Raw genomic sequence first — 16,264 nt, forward strand, 5'->3', positions numbered from 1 at the left:
TGAAAAGATTAAACAAGTCTTTATAAAACCTGAGTTGATCCTGTTTTGGACTCTCCTCTAATAGGTCCTCTCTGCCTTCTGGAAAGTGTGTCCTGTCTGCATGTTAGACTCAGTTCTGACTTTCTTTCACCATCTTCTTAGTTCTGTGGCTATGTAGGCTGGGCTTTTTTTTTTTTTTTTTTTTTTTTTTTTTTTTTTTTTNTTTTTTTTTTTTGGTCTCTTGCTAATCTCTAGCCTATTTTTTAAGTTCCTTGTTCCCTGCTGAAGAAGAATCAGGAAATCAAAAGACAAGAAAGCTTTGTCAGGTTCAGAGAAGTAGGGTCTGAAATCTTGAATTCAAAGATCTTCCATCCCTCACCCGAGTCCACTCCCTAGCCAGAGGCAGCACTTCCAAAGTGATGCTTTTGGAATTTTTGAAGGCATTTGGCTTGCTAAGTTACCTGTAGAGAAATAGAAGAAAACATTCAAATATAAATGGTGTGCTTAATTATAGGTTAGTCAGCAGTGTGCTTCTCAGATCAAAGGAAAACTTGATTTAAATCTTTAAAGAAGATTAGCTTCAGAACACTTCAGTTGAGTTCAGAGATAATTTTTAAAATAGTTTAGTAAAGAACTGAACTAATAGCAGTTTTTAAACTTTGTTTTCAAATTCACTCTTTTCCTAGGTGGTGGATTAACTCTTTAGATTAACACTTCCCCTCAATAAGCTCGAGAGCAAAGGGGTTTTTTTTAATGTGTGTGGATCCTGATGTGTAGAAAGCAAGGTCATATTTAAACATGGGAAAGTGTTTAATCAAATTAAACTTTCAGAGAACAATGAACTGGTCTGTCTTATGCCGCCTAGGGAGGCATTTCACTGTTCTGGGGAAGCTCACACACGCTTGAAGTCTGCAGTCAGAAACCCCCTGAGGGATGGATTGCAGAAACTGTCAGCAGTTGTCTTGGACCCTAAAACTGCATTGAGCTCACCTCCCAGCAGTGTTCTGGAGTTAGAAAAGGGATGAATTGTCAATAACTCTAGCACAGAAGATTGTCTGAAAATGCAGACCCCAAAGGATATCTTCCTATAAAGATGTCTAAACTTTGCACTGTAGCTGCTTTTCTGCTTATTTTACAAACCTAGTAGTTATTTCTTAATAATAAGCATCCCAGCTGAATTATATAGCCATGTCGTGAACTTCCCGAGACTGTCACTGAGCATCTCCATCGTTTCTGCTCTGTGGCCATTCAGATTCCTAATAGCAGGAAGCACTGGCATGCCCGCCAGAGGCAAGATCAGAGCATAACTCATTTTACGTATGTCTTAATAACTAAGTCCTTAAAATATTATTTAACTGGTAACCAGTTCTGAAAGAATAATACTACAATTTAAGAGGAAAAATTAAAATCCACAGAGAAGCATAACATATAGAATGTTATTTCAAAGATCATTTTGCCAGCATTGTCATCACGGGTTATAATGTGTGCTCTCCAGTTGACATTTTGTTTTTATGGTTAGCAATGCTGTTGACTTTGCTAATTATTTGATGTAGCCATCATTATCATTAAGGGACAGTCACAGATCCAGTTTTTATTTTTAAATAAATATTCAATTAAAATAACTTAGGATTTTAAAATGTTGAATTTTTCATAAACTAATAGTATACTGACTTACAATATTACTAATATATTCTGTATGTTAGAATTTGTCCTAGCATTTCTTTATATTTTTGAATAGAAGTTAAAATACACCTTTAAAGGTTTTTTTATGTCTCATTTGACATAACAAAAATTAAGTTTTAATTTGGATTATAGAGTGACTTTTACTCCTCAGTTTTATGTGTGTTTTTTTTTTTTCTTGTAATACACGTGGCCTGTTTTCAAGCTTCAAGTCTAAACTTGTTTAGATTTTAAATAGGTATTGACTTGGTAACCTTTGAAGGAATAAGTAATTGATTTGTTAATATTTGCTTCCGTGTGAGAATAAGCTAGTTTATGAAGTTGAAAGGCAAAGTTGATCTAGTGTGGATTCACTCCAGTGGAGGGAATGGTAGGTAGGTCATCTGATAGCACGAGTTCCTTTGTTGTTAGTGTGCTTTACTTTGAAATATCTTAGAGGACAGATGTCCTGCTCTGCAGGGAGAGTTTGCTTTGCACAGCTTCCTTTTGGCACAGTGCTGTGCTGTAGAACAGAAACAGCTTACTAATAATAAGGCGACATTGGCTCCTTTCAGATTCATCATGATGCTGAACACATATAATAACTCTCATAGATCTATCTCCTTCCTTCCTTGTTTGTTTTGAGATGATTATGCTCTTATAGCAGGATAGTCTTGAACTGACTATGTGGCCCAGAGAAGAGGAACTAGGCAGGGTCACCCCTATACCTGGACTACCACAAAAGGGAGACCCTGCCTAAAACCTAAAACATGAAACCTGAAACAAACCCATGAAATAAAAAAACGACCATGTGTTTCATCTTTGTCTTTTGGGAGTACATTAGTATGTAATTCTTTAATTAGTCATTCCAGTAACATTTAAAAAATTAAAAAGCCCCTGACTTTTGCTGTGCTTTGTCATGTCCCCCGTACTTTGTGCTTGAGATTTACTCTCCTGTCTGTACAGTATCCCCAGTCTCTTCCTAGTGACTGCTCCTCTGACCACAAGTCATTCTGCACTCTTCATTCTATTTTGGTATTTGTTTTATTTTGATTTTTTTTAAGTTGGTTGATCTCATCTTTGCCCTCCCTCAAATTTTTGCACTCGGAAGAAAGAATAGACTAATCTAGCCGTTCACCAACCTGAGTAACATTGCTGTTCTCAGAAAACCCTAACTAAACCATTAAGTCCACACTAGCTTCTCCATGCTTGCCCATTTGTTCAGGTAAAAATTGAAGTTTTTCCTTTTTAAGTGCTCTCTTTCATCTCAGCTGTCTGCCTTTCTGTTTGACTGTTTTTAGTGGAGCTTTTGTTAGCCTGTGGTATGTCTGAGACCCCTTTCCTTCTCATTAGTGCTGTCTCTACAACAAATGCGTCCATTTGAGTGTTTCTACTCTCGCATTTGTAAAACAGACTTAGAAGTTGTAGACAAACTTAAACCATACTGCATGGCTGTACATGTCCTATTGGGGCCCACATGCTAGACTGTTTGCTGATCTGTTGCTGTGTTTCCTAGTGTTGCTGTCATTAGGAGTCATCTAAGTTGGAAACGCAGAATCAGCTCAGCTTCTTCTTGCTTTTCTTTCATTGTGTGTCCAACTGTGTCCTCTCCTGCATCATATTCCATTACTTGTGTCATTTCATCACTCTCATTGGGTAGTTGAAATAGCCGAAATAGCCTCTTTTGTATGTATTCTTAAAATGTATTTCCTGATATCTAGATTTGCTGTTGTCTTCCTATTTAAAAATATGATTAACCAACCCGTCTTAATCTTTAGAAAAACCCCCAAAGTTCCAACAAATATCTAAAACAGTTTACAACTTGGATCCAGCCTGCTTTCTCATTATCTTCTTCTAAAATTCTCCCCTATTTCGTCATATATTTTTGTTTATTAAAGACTAGTGTTTCTATCTTTTCAGACCGTTCTCTTCGTCTCAGATTTATCATTTTCTCCAAACCCATGAAAAACAAATGTCACTAGAATGTACTCAGCTTCACAGATATAGGTAGTATATGGCATAATTGGTTTTGTTTCCTCAGTACCAAATAAAAACTCTTGCTCCCATAGCTTCTGCAAAAATATCAGCTATTTCTGAGACAGCGTCATTTGACTTAGTAAATGTTACAGTGTGTACAGTACTGTACTATTTGTATACTTTATATACCATTTTGAATCACAAGATCATCTTGACCTATAACACTTTTGAAGTATTTGTCCCATTATCATGGTCTGGTTTTGTTTGTTTGTTTTTAATTTTTATTTATTTATTTATTTGGTTTTTTCGAGACAGGGTTTCTCTGTAGCTTTGGTGCCTGGTCTTTGGTTTTAAATTCATGGTATACTAATAGTACTTTTTTAATTTGGAGACTAATATTCAAGGTAAAAATAACATTAACTACTATGTCAGTGATTAGATTAAGTAGTAGTAAATTTTGTGGGGCTATAGGGATGGTTCAGCTTGCTGTTCCTGCTGAGAACCCAGGTTTGGTTCCCAGCACCTACATGGTGGCTCAGAACTTTGTATAGGCACACATAAGGTACACATAGGTACATACAGATAGTCATATATATAAAATCTGTTTTTAAAGGCAAATGTTTAAAATTGTGCCCTAGAATGCACCCTTTTCTAGTTTCAGATGCTTTTGTATCCTGTCACCACTGATGTGTTAGCAGAGGTGATTTGATGTGGTTAGAAAAGCTACCTCAGATTCCATGGCTCTAGAGTGCTGTACTGCTGAGTGTGGTGAGCTTTAGCTCTGATAAACTCTTCCTTACATAAGAAATAATAAATCAATTCTGTAAATAGGAATAATTAGTCTGTATTTTTTCCTCTTTATACCACTGCAAATGTAGCACATAACAAAACTGTCTGAGCCCGTTTGGATGTGTCATCAATCAAATCAGTCACTACTCTAAATGGGTTCAAAAGTCAAAAGATGTGGTCTAGATAAATATCACGTGCTGTCTTCTTCAGTGTACCTGGACTGCTCTGCTGCATATTAAGATGGGCTGTGTGGTAATGACGGTAGATGGTGTGTCCTCAGTCACATCTGTTCATGTGGAAGCCAGAGGTCAACATCAGGGATCTTCCTCTGTCATGCTCTACCTTATTCTTTGAGACAGATCTCTCATTGAACCTGGAGCGTCACCATTTTGCTTAGACTGTCCCACAAGCCTCCAGGTCCTCCAGGCTTTGCGTCTCTCTCCCCTCCCTAGGACGAGGATTACAAATGGGCTCCACCACACCTGACTATATGTGGGTGCTGAGGATGGAACCCGGGTCCTCATGCTCGTGTGGCAAGCACTTGATCACAGAGCTAACGTCTCCAGCGCACTTTCAACCTTGCCATCTGTGTTTATTTTCTCTTCGCACTGTAAAGTGTGAAGATGGGAACCAGCCCTCTAACTTCGAAGTCCTCATTTCACTGTCACTGCGTGATACCACTTGGCTAAATATCAATTTTAAGTTGTCCCAGTGGCTTTTCATCAGACTGAGTGTGGCTCAGTAGACGGTACACGTAACTAAAGCTCCAGTTAATCCCCTTCACCAAAAGAATAATTTTTCTACCAGAAAAGATTCTGAATAATCCAAGTATTAACTTCTGTACTCTTCTAAGCACAACACTATCCATTCCTAGTCTTATTGCATATTCATTATGTTATTATTTGAAGATATTGAAATTGTAATGATGCAAGTTTAATTTGTCTTGGTATCTTCAGTTACTTATTGTTGTAACTTTAAATATTCTGATTAATTTATGCCTTTAACTTACTATTATTCCAGTTACGGATGAGTCCTTACCCTCTTATTCTGGAAATGCCATATCAAGAAATGACGGCAAGTGGTCAAATGTTACTGACAAAGAATCAGATCTATCACAGCAGTTTGGAACAAGTAGTTTTGCTGGACCTGAAGTAGACCCTGAAAATGTACAATTTATGTTGAATGTTAGCTCTCGACTACAAGCGGCAGTTGAAAAACTTCTCGAGGCCATAAGTGAAACAAGCAGCCAGGTAACCTTGTTGTTTTCAAGTCTATGCTGAGTGTGATATGGACTTTATGATTCTCTTTATTGTTTCAGAGATTTGGCCAGACTTCCTTTATTGCTTGTAATCAAGGTAGGTCTAGTCGAGCAAACCGCTAATTCCATCTATGTGGTAGGCTTAGGCAGCTTAGTGAGACCCTGCCTTTAAAATAAAATAGTATGTGTGAAAGAGATCCACTAAACAATGAGTATACAAACAAGCAGATAGATCGCAGAGACTTTAGCTCTACCATTGTTGGAAATATTCCGTTAAAATGTCCTCTGTGGAAGCTTGTCTGGACTTTGCACTGTAGAGTATCTAACATCGTCCCATCATACTCAAACTTGTAATTCCTTTACGTTTTGTTTGCATCCATTTTACATGTGTGAGTGTTGAGTTTGCCTTCAAGCTATTTCTGAGTAAGAAATTAGTTTGGTACAGTTTATAAAGTAGTTTTTAAAATCAAAACCTTTCAAGGATTTTCTGTCTATGTAATTTTTACTATAACTTTTATGATCATTGACTCTTAAATTGCTGTATGCAGAATTTTAAAATAATTGGCTGTTTTAAAATGAAATTTACTTCCGAAATGTTTATCTTAAGGCAATTGAATTTACAGCTGATATTATTGAGTACAGAGTAAATTACTAATTTCATTATTGTCTGTACTCATCTTAAACCAGAATTTTGAAACAAGTTGAGAGGTTGAGCAGCGGACATTGTGTCCTGTGTCATTGCTGATGTTTGGTTCTTCTTTGATATTACTTCTTCTCTAAGAGATTACTCAGTTTAGCCCGTTCTTAGAGTAGCGCTGGGAGGGCAGCTGTGGAAAATACCGTTACTTCTACATTTCCATTCCAGATTCAGTTCCTTTAGTTACTGTGTGGTTGTCATTCCTGGGGCCATCCACTGGGGCATGGTCAACCTAGCAAAGACCAAACCCCTAAAGATAGCCAACTCTCAGCTGTGAAGAGCTCCTCAGCTAAGGATTGATCTCCTTTGCCCCTCCCCCAACCCTGCTGGCCCATTCCTTGTTTGCTGCTGTGTAGGCAAGCATGGCTGCTGGTTTATGAATGCAGTGGTCTTGTCATGTTTAGAAAGCAGCTTGACCCCATTCCTCCCGGACTTCAGCTCTGACATCTTTCTATCCCTCTTCAGCAATACACACAAGATTATTCATGTTGGATCTTACCTGTAGTAATGATGATTTTATGTTTTACTCATTCATTTATTTATTGAGAATTTTTTTAAAGTGTGAGCTACCAAGTCATAAGAATTATGGACTTGGGACTGCTTTATTCTGTGGGTTATAATTTTATATCTTGTTTACTTGCTTTATTCTAGCTTTAGCATTGAGAAGTCTTTCAGGTCAGCTTTTGTACCTTTGAGGAGGCTTTCTCTTTTGAACAGTTATCCTGTAAGATACACCTGATTTGTGTTTTCTCTGCCCCAGCTTTAGAATCAACCACTTCTCCAAAAAGTACATGTTTCCTTTGTTGGAAAACACTACTTAAACCACAATCTGGGTGCCAAATGTGCTCATAGTTACTTGGATATCATAACTCCTTTTAGGGAGCACTTTGAAATTATATGCATATGTATGCATTATGTATATAATATGTATGTATGTACATTTATAGAAAGCAATTGTCCATCATTTGGGAAGCAGAGGCCGGAGGATTTCTTAGTTCAAGACCATCTTGGTCTACCCATAGTGAGTTCCAGAATAGCCAGAGCTATGTAGAGAGATTCTGTCTCCAAAAACAACAAAATGTATACTGATACTTCCAGTTCCTATCAGTAACATTCATTTTTCCTTCCCCCTTTTCTTTGAAAGTGTTCTCCAACAGTAAGGAAAGATTTTCCATTTCTATTGCATTTTTACTTTATGCCTTTAACCTTGGGTGAGTCATAATTCAAAACTGCTAATCTATACCTCTAGTAGAAACAAGTGTATGACTACAGTTTGTAATAAAATATATATAGATAATGCTTTTTCTCTTTAGCCTTATATATACATCACAATAGTGTTTTTCAAAGTTCCTTGTTATTACTCTTTTCTTCCTTATCCTACCAGTGTCAATCTTACTATACACCTAATTTACCAACTGTTTCCATTTTGGTTTCTTCCTATGGTGATTCTTTTTAATTTGATGAAATTAACTCTATGTGTACAGTTCTGCCAGTTGAGAGGTACATATACCTACACTGAAGTCACAATACAACTTAATATTTTTAAGAGTATCATAAATGAAATCATATTTATGTACTCTTTCAAGTCTGCCTTCAATCGCCTTAACAAACTGTGCTTCCGATTTGGTTATGGTGTGTATTGAGGAATATTTTGATGTGTGTAAATGAGGAATATTACATTGAAGAGATGCGCCAGTTTGCATGCTCATCAATTAGAGGATATAAAGATTGTTTCCATCTTGGGGTATTGAGATTCTCAGTTTTCAAAACCAACACTTTGTGGCTTTGCTGATGATAAACTGGAGTACTGGGGATTGGTGGGTGTACTCGCAGGATAGAGAAACAGAAACAAGCTCCAGAGGTCACGTGCCCAGCTTACTAGTCAGGTGGTAGAGTTACAATTTGAACCCAGACAATTTAACTTCAGAGTCAGTGTTCTTAATCAGTACTTCTGCCCTCTGAACAGGAATGAAATGATTCCTTCTCATATAACACTGATCGGTAATATGAGTTCAACTGAAGATGGGTTTTGAAATCCTGGCATCACTGGGGATTTTCAAGACCATTTCAGTAAAATAGCAGAAATGAAAGCCTGGTTTAAGAGAATGGATCGAAGTGAAGTGAAGAATTAAAGACAAAGAAAAGCTAGCTGTGTGATCTAGAAGAAAATGTGTGACAGCTAGCTTAGCATGTTAGTGTAAAGCAGCCCTGTGCTGAAGAGAAGTAGATAGTTCCATATTATGAGAGTTTATGAATGAGTCATGATCACAGGTCAGAGTCCATTGTGAGCTTTTTACTGAAAAGGAGATGTAGGAAGTAATTAAGTTATTTTAGTAGGAAAAACGATATCAAATCTCTGAAATGGCAGTGTGGTGAGGAAAGAGGTCCCAAATGTGGAAAGATGGGAGACTCAGAATATCCCAGGAGGTAAGAAGTAGTGGAGCTGAAGTTTGGCAGGTGGGAACTGATTTGCAGTGTGGTTAGAATGTAATAGAGATTGGTCTAGTTCACTGGACAAGGTGCACTGAAAATGAAGGGAGTGCCTTCGGCTTGAGTCCTGAGGTATGGAAGAAGGGAGTCATGCCTTCTATTGCACAGAAGCTGCACTTTAATGCCAGGGTTAAGAAATGTGGGAAAGACCTCTGATACTCTGAGATAGTCTGAAGTTTGGCGAGTACTCAATTAGGAATGTCATCATTTCTAGGAATTTGAAAGTATGGTTGTGCTTCTTTTTCTCTCCCCTTTCCCTCAAGGACCAGTCTTGCAAAGCACACTGTGGACGCCAGGGGTCTGAAATTCAGTTCATCACAAGATTCATACTCTAGAGGAGCTACAAAATGATGGGGGGTGTACTCATAGAATACTGGTACAAAAGAGAGAGGGGAAGCCATAAATCTAGAGTGTGTAAATACACAGAGCATATTGAGAAACAGAGGTGAGAGTAGAGCCGTAGGGGTAATTTCATAAAAGCTCCATGAGGAGTTACCAAAAGTGTTGCAGACCAAGGAGAAGTTGGGGATGCTTAAAGTTTAGTGTCCTTTGTACGTTTCAGTATGGCAGTCATCAGTGAACCTGCTGAAAGCAGTTTAATATAGTGATACAGGAGAATTAAAAATTGAGACTTAGCAGTTGAAGAAATAAATCAATTTTGATTTATTTTTGAATAATTTTGATTTAGTTTGAATAAAAATTGAACTAGCACGAGAAGGGCAGAGTGGGATTTTCTCAGGGAAATCAGATGAATTAGTAGTGATAGATGCAGGACAGAGCATCACTTTCTACCCAGTTCCTGGAGGGAAGGAAGACATAGAACCCCAAGCACTAGGGGTCTGGATGGCTCTGCACCTGAGCTGGCCTCCACTGCAGATCATTGCAGGTGACTGTGAGGTACTGAATTCCATTGTAAAAGTCAGCCATGCCCAACCTGGTCCTGTTCTCGAAGGCCATTGGCTGAAGGAGGTTCCCCATCACTTCCCCTCTTGTTTAAATAACTATATACACAAAACTATATACAATAAAAACATATCAAATATAAAAATTAGAATTAAAACCAGCATAAATAATATTAAGCAAGAAACATATGCTAGATGTTTCAATAATTATTCTATCCTAATGAGTCTTAACTTTTATATTAGAAATGGCTTGGCTAAGTCATAAGAGGAAGGTAACTATGACTAATCTTCAACCTCATCAAATGTTTGAGAAGGGAGATAATATTACTTGAGTAGGCAGGAAGTGCAATCAAGCAGCTTCCAAAATGTGTAGTAAATGACAGACAACTGGCCACCTGGGCAATCACCCCAAGTCTTATTTGCAACATTGGAGCAACCAACATTGGGAAAGGCCTAGAGTAACTGACAGACCATTTTTAGAGGCAGGAAAAGTTTCTAAACTGTCTTACTCTGTCTTAGCAAAGTTTGTCAGTCTTTTTTCTTATATCCTGCTTCTCCAGTCTGAACACCGTACATTTTGTCAGTGGTCAAGGCATGGGTGCTTCCTTGCCCAAAGGCCAGTTTTTCCAAGAAGAAAACAAGCTCCAAGTGGAGTGTCTTCAGTGCTTAACATTCTCTCGGGAATAGATCTATGTTGCCAGGAGCAATGGTGTCTCATGTCAGCAGAACCCTAAGTTATTTAAATTCCATATTCTATAGCTCTTTGAAGTGGTTGATGATTACAATCTAAAGAATCTAAAGAATCTAAAGAACCTGATTAGTCTAACTGTAAGCATAACAAACATGGATAGCTGTTGACCTTTATTTATTTATTTATTATGTATACAATATTCTGTCTGTGTGTATGCCTGCAGGCCAGAAGAGGGCACCAGACACCATTACAGATGGTTGTGAGCCACCATGTGGTTGCTGGGAATTGAACTCAGGACCTTTGGAAGAGCAGGCAATGCTCTTAACCTCTGAGCCATCTCTCCAGCCCAACCTATAATTCTTGATACTAAGACTTCATATTAGATTATTAAACAATCTTTAAACAACACTACAGCAAATGAGGACAATGACCTCCAAATGTAAGCAATATATAAGTATCTTGATCAGAGTTAGAAATGAATAATGCAGTATGATATATATATATATCCTAAAATTGTGTCAATATACAAAAAGTGTTTAAAGAAGAGGTAGAAACATGCATGCATACAATATGATAAATAACTTTGCATAGGTGTATAAATACTGTAAACAGAAATAGGAGCATATTCAGCATAACAAATATAATTTGAATTTGTATTAGTATACAAGAATCTATACCAGTGTAAATTGTCTATAAATAATAGCTCACAACTATTCACTCTATTACTCACTATTATTATTAGTATGAGTAAGCTCACATTAACTTACCTATTATCCCATTCAATTTCCTTTTTTTTAAAGTGAGATCTCTGAGACTATAAAACTTCCACCCTAACCCCCAATTTCATATCAGTTATAATCAACCCCTAATTGATGTCCCTAACCCTGAGGGCAAACTTTGTTGGGAGAAGGACTGTCATCTTCTAGAATTACTTCCAGCTGTCATGGGGCAAAGTTCTTTCTAAGGGATCCTGTAAAACTAAAATGATGGTTAGGTTTCAAGATTACTATCTGGTATAATTACAAATAGTCTATGAGTAGTCCATAGGGTTTTTCTATAGTTCTTATTTGGAGTTCTGACCAGAATGTTGTAAGAAAGTGCACCATTTCAGTCAACCAGGATGGAACCATCTTGAGCATCTGGTACCCAAAACTAGTCTTAAAGTAGCACACGCTATCAGCATCATGATGTCATATGAACAAGGTGGAGTCGTTGGTGTGGGGCCACATCTTCATCAGGGAAACATTGAAGATTGATGCACGAAAATCTACTGTTCATTGTGGAAATGCAAACATTATTCATGTAGACATATATTCAGCAAAAGGTATGATACAGACAAAAATAGGTTCTTTCTCTTCCGTACCAGATGGCTCCTAACATGAGACAGAAACTCTGAATTTTTTTTTTTTAATGCTTAGATTTAGAGAAGGATAGCCATTGTCTTACTCCAAAGCCAGCTTTGATATTTAAGTCAGTTATGACTATTATTCCACTGGGTAGTATGTGTGTGTGTGTTTGTGTAAAATGTTCAGAGATTTTTTGTCCTGTAGATGACCTGTCCTCATAAATCATAATTATCTTTGCTCAGTGATCTTTCTGGATAGTTACCTTTTCTTCTTTAGGCATCTAAATGCCCCAGGGTCTCTTGACTTTTTGAAGATAAGAATTTTCCTGCAAAGACAAGACCAGAACCTTGCTGCAAGCCTTACGATGTTTTCTTACCACCTGTATGATTGTCGCTTCTGTGGAAGAGCTATCATTTCTCTTTCTCAAGAGGTTTCTTCTTTTCAAATTGAATCTTTATTAATTTTGGTGATATCATAGCTTTTCTTGTGGAAACAAGAGTGACACCCCTTCCCCAGTGTCTCAGGTCTCCTGGTTTCCATTCTGAGGCCAACATGTCCTTGAAATACACCAGCTAATTTAATTCAGAGGTTTTTTTCTATTATCCAATGTCTCTCTGTTGCCTTTAGCATTAAGAAAATTCAAGGTTAATAAAACATTACGCAACCTATTATAGGGGTATTTTCCATCTTTTTCTGTTTAACATATTTTTATAGTTCAGTTGTATCTTTCTATAACTGCCTGACCCGTAGGATTGTTTGGTATACCTGTAATATGCTTTGTATTATAATAAGCAAAAAACTTTAATTTTCTAGAGACATATGCTGGACCATTATCTGTCTTTATACATGCAGATATACCTGTGATGGCCATAACTTCTAATAAATGCATGATTACACAATCAGCCTTTTCAGAGCTCAAGGCAGTTGCCCATTGAAAACCCGAATAAGTGTCAATAGTGTGGTGTACATATTTAAAATTTTTAAGTTCTGTAAAGTGGAACACATCCATCTGCCAGATTTTATTCCCTTGAGTACCCTTTAGTTACTCCCTGCTGGTAGCAGTGTTTGGTTATAAAAAGAGCAAGTAGGATATCTCTTTATAATCTTAGCTTGTTTCCATGTAATAGAAAACTTTCTTTAAACCTTTACTGTTGACATGATTTTTTTATGAAATTCTGAGGCCTTAAGCAAATTTCCAATCAATAATCTATCAATTTCAGCGTTACCTTGTACTCGAGGACCTGGCAGATACGTATGGGATTGTATGTGTGTTATGTATATGGGACAAAGCCTATTCCTAGTTGTATCTTGAACCTGAATGACTAATGAAGTTAATTCTGCATCATCTGGTATAAATTCAGTGGTTTCAATATGCAAGACAATTTCTGTATATTGAGAATCAGTAACTATATGGAGAGGTTCTTTAAAATCCCTTAGTACCTATCTACATATACATAAATACAACATGCCAAGGCTGTTTTTATATTTGTGTTTTGATCCATTTTCAGTTGGCTTCTAAGTTTCCTAATGATGATTGCCCAGCTTTAAATATTGCTTAAATCAACTTTGTTTTTCATTATTATTAAATTAATAAAGGCATTTGCTTCCTAAATAGGAAGTTATGCTCATGGTGCTCCAGAAATTTATAACATAAAGCATACAAGTTTATTTTCAGCAGAAGTCTAAGTAGTTAATATTCCAATCACCACTCACTTTCATACTTTGAATACATCAATTGGCTGAAGGAGTTCTTGCTTACAGGCAACCAAATTGCAATTAGTTTCAAATGAACACAATTATCTTTCTTCTTAGTCTCTTGGTGGATGGATAGATAGATAGATAGATAGATAGATAGATAGATAGATAGACAGACAGACAGACAGACAGATAAAAATACTCTCAATTTGAGAGTGAGGGAAATAGAAGGAAGGAGGGAGAAAATATAGGAGCATCTGAAGGGAGAAAAGAAGGAACTGAAATGTAATTTGCTATAAGTAATGTAATAAAAATAAAATTCTATTTAAAAGAAGTGTAATGGAAAAAAATCTCTTAGTACCATGAGAATAGCATAATGCTCTGCCTTTTGGACAGAATTATAAGAGCTTTGTTCCACTTTACTTAAATCTTCTGATTTGTAACCTGCCTTTCCTGACTTGTTGGCATCAGTTTAAAATCTGCAGGCTTCAGTTATTGGTGTGTCACGTACAATTCAGGAAAGAATCCAAGTAGTTCTCTTTTATAAGATTAATTCTCTTACCTTTGTGATAATTGCTATTAATTTCTCCTAAAAAATTAGCAGAAGCTCTTTGCCAGGGTTCATTGTCTTCCCGTAATTTTTAATTTCATCAGTAATAAAAGGCACTATAATTTCTGCAGGGTCTATTCCTGCTAGTTGACGAAGTCTCAGTTTTCCTTTTATAATTATTCAGAGACCTTTTCCACATAAGTTTTTAATTTTTTACTTGGTTTATGTGGTAAAAAAATTTAAATGCTAAGATAATATCTTTCCTCTGCATTAAAATTCTTATAGAGGAAATTCTGGAAGGCAGTATGACTAGAATGCAATCAAGATTTAGGTTCACCCTATCCACTTGTGCCTCCTATAATTTCAACCATAGTTAATTCTTTCTCAGCTTCAGCTGTTAATTCTCTGGGACTATTTAAGTCTTTGTCACCATCTAAGGTTTTGTTTAAATGAATTAGTAGATGAGGTGTTATCCTAGCGTCTGCTCTAGACTGAAAATGTCACCTAACAATCTGTGGAAGTCATTAAGAAACTGCAATTGGTCTCTTCTAATTTGTGCCTTGTGTGTGCTAATTTTCTGTAAGCCTATTTTATAACCTAGGTAGTTGACAGAATCTCCTCTTTATTTTTTTGTTTTGTTTTGTTTTCAGGAACAATTCGTAATCTCCATTTAGACAAAACTTTCTTTACTTCTTCAAACATTCCTTCTAAAGTATCTACATTTGAATCAGATAGCCAAAATGTCATCCATGTAATGGTAAATTCATAAATGTATGTTTATATCTAAGGTTGTTTTATTGGGGGAAATAATCAGCTCTATACTATAAATTAATAGCAAATGTGAATTAAGTCTAGATCTTCTAGAACTTGGTGAGTCAACAAAGTCTGACACATCACTTTGAGGCAGGACCAAGCCCCCCCTTGCCTAGACTTTGCAAGGTATCCCTCCATAGGAAATAGGCTTCAAAATGCCAGTTTATGCACTAGGGATAAATACTGGTTCCACTGCCAGTGGCCCCACAGACTATCCAAGCCACACAACTGTCACCCACATTCAAAGTGCCTATTTCGGTCATATACAGGTTCTCCAACTGTCAGTGTGGAGTCAGTGAGCTCCCACTTGCTTAAGTCAGCTGTTTCTGTGGGTTTCCCCATCATGGCCTTCACCCCTTTGCTCATATTATTGCTGCTTCCTCTGTTCGACTGGACTCCAGGAGCTCAGCCCAGTGTTTAGTGTGGATCTCTGCTTCTGCTTTTATCAGTTACTGGATGAAGTTTCCTTTGTGACAGTTAAGCTAGTCATCAATCTGGTTGCAGGGGTAAGGGCAATTTTGGCATCCTCTCCACTATTGCTTAGATTCTTAGCTGTAGTCATCTTTGTGGATTCCTGGGAATTTCCCTGGGGCCAGATTTCTTTCCCTCAACTCTACCTTCCAGATCGCTCACGTTCTCTTTCTCCCTTTCTCCCCTCCTCACTCTTCTTCCATCCTCCTCCCTCCCCCTGTGCTCCCAATTTACTCAGGAGATCCTGTCTATTTCACCTTTCCAGGGGATTCATGTATGTCTCTCTTAGGGCGCTCCTTGTTTCCTGGCTTCTCTGGGATTGTGGACTACAGGCTGGTTATCCTTTGCTTTTCGTCTAATATACACGTATGAGTGAGAACATATCATGTTTGTCTTTCTGGATCTGGGTTACTTCACACAGTATGAGTTTTTCCAGTTCTGTTTGCCTGAAAATTTCAAGATGTCATTTTTTCTGTAAATGCGCCACATTTTCTTTATCCATTCTTCAGTTGAGGGGTATTAAAGTTGTCTCCAGGTTCTGACTATTATAAATAATGCTGCTATAAACATAGCTGAGCAAATATCCTTGTAATTTCAGTATTCATCCTTTGTATAGATGCCCAAGAGTGGTATTGCTGGGTCTTGAGGAAGATTGTGTTCCCGATTTTCTGAGAAACCTCCTACTAATTACCTTAGTGTGTGTGCATACATATATCTATGTGTTGTTTCTTTATTAGTGTTTTGTTTGATGTATATGGGTGTTTTGCCTTTATGCATGTATACTACACACTTGCTGATGCCCATAGAGGCTTGAAGAGGGTCTCAGGGTAACTGGGTTTACATTTGGTTATGAACTGCCATGTTAGTGCTGGGAATCACATTCCAGTTCTCTGCAAGAATAATAGGTGCTTCCTCCATGAAGCCATCTCTCCAGCCCCTAGTGTGTT

The 16,264-nt window shown here is 37.3% G+C and overlaps 1 protein-coding gene across 6 annotated transcripts in view; it reads left to right on the forward strand.

Moving 5' to 3' along the window:
* Akap9 (A-kinase anchoring protein 9) overlaps window positions 1–16,264 on the forward strand; it is a 119,190-nt gene that overhangs the window by 56,720 nt on the left and 46,206 nt on the right. For all 6 annotated transcript variants that reach the window (XM_050139716.1, XM_050139718.1, XM_050139721.1 and 3 more), the window contains one exon: window positions 5,425–5,654. In XM_050139716.1, the coding sequence (XP_049995673.1) occupies window positions 5,425–5,654 (230 nt within the window). The remainder of the gene's footprint in view (window positions 1–5,424; window positions 5,655–16,264) is intronic.

Source organism: Alexandromys fortis, unplaced genomic scaffold (assembly GCF_014885135.2).
Source record: "Alexandromys fortis isolate MF-2015 unplaced genomic scaffold, M_Fortis_MF-2015_v1.1 scaffold_38, whole genome shotgun sequence".
NCBI classification, from domain to species: domain Eukaryota; kingdom Metazoa; phylum Chordata; class Mammalia; order Rodentia; family Cricetidae; genus Alexandromys; species Alexandromys fortis.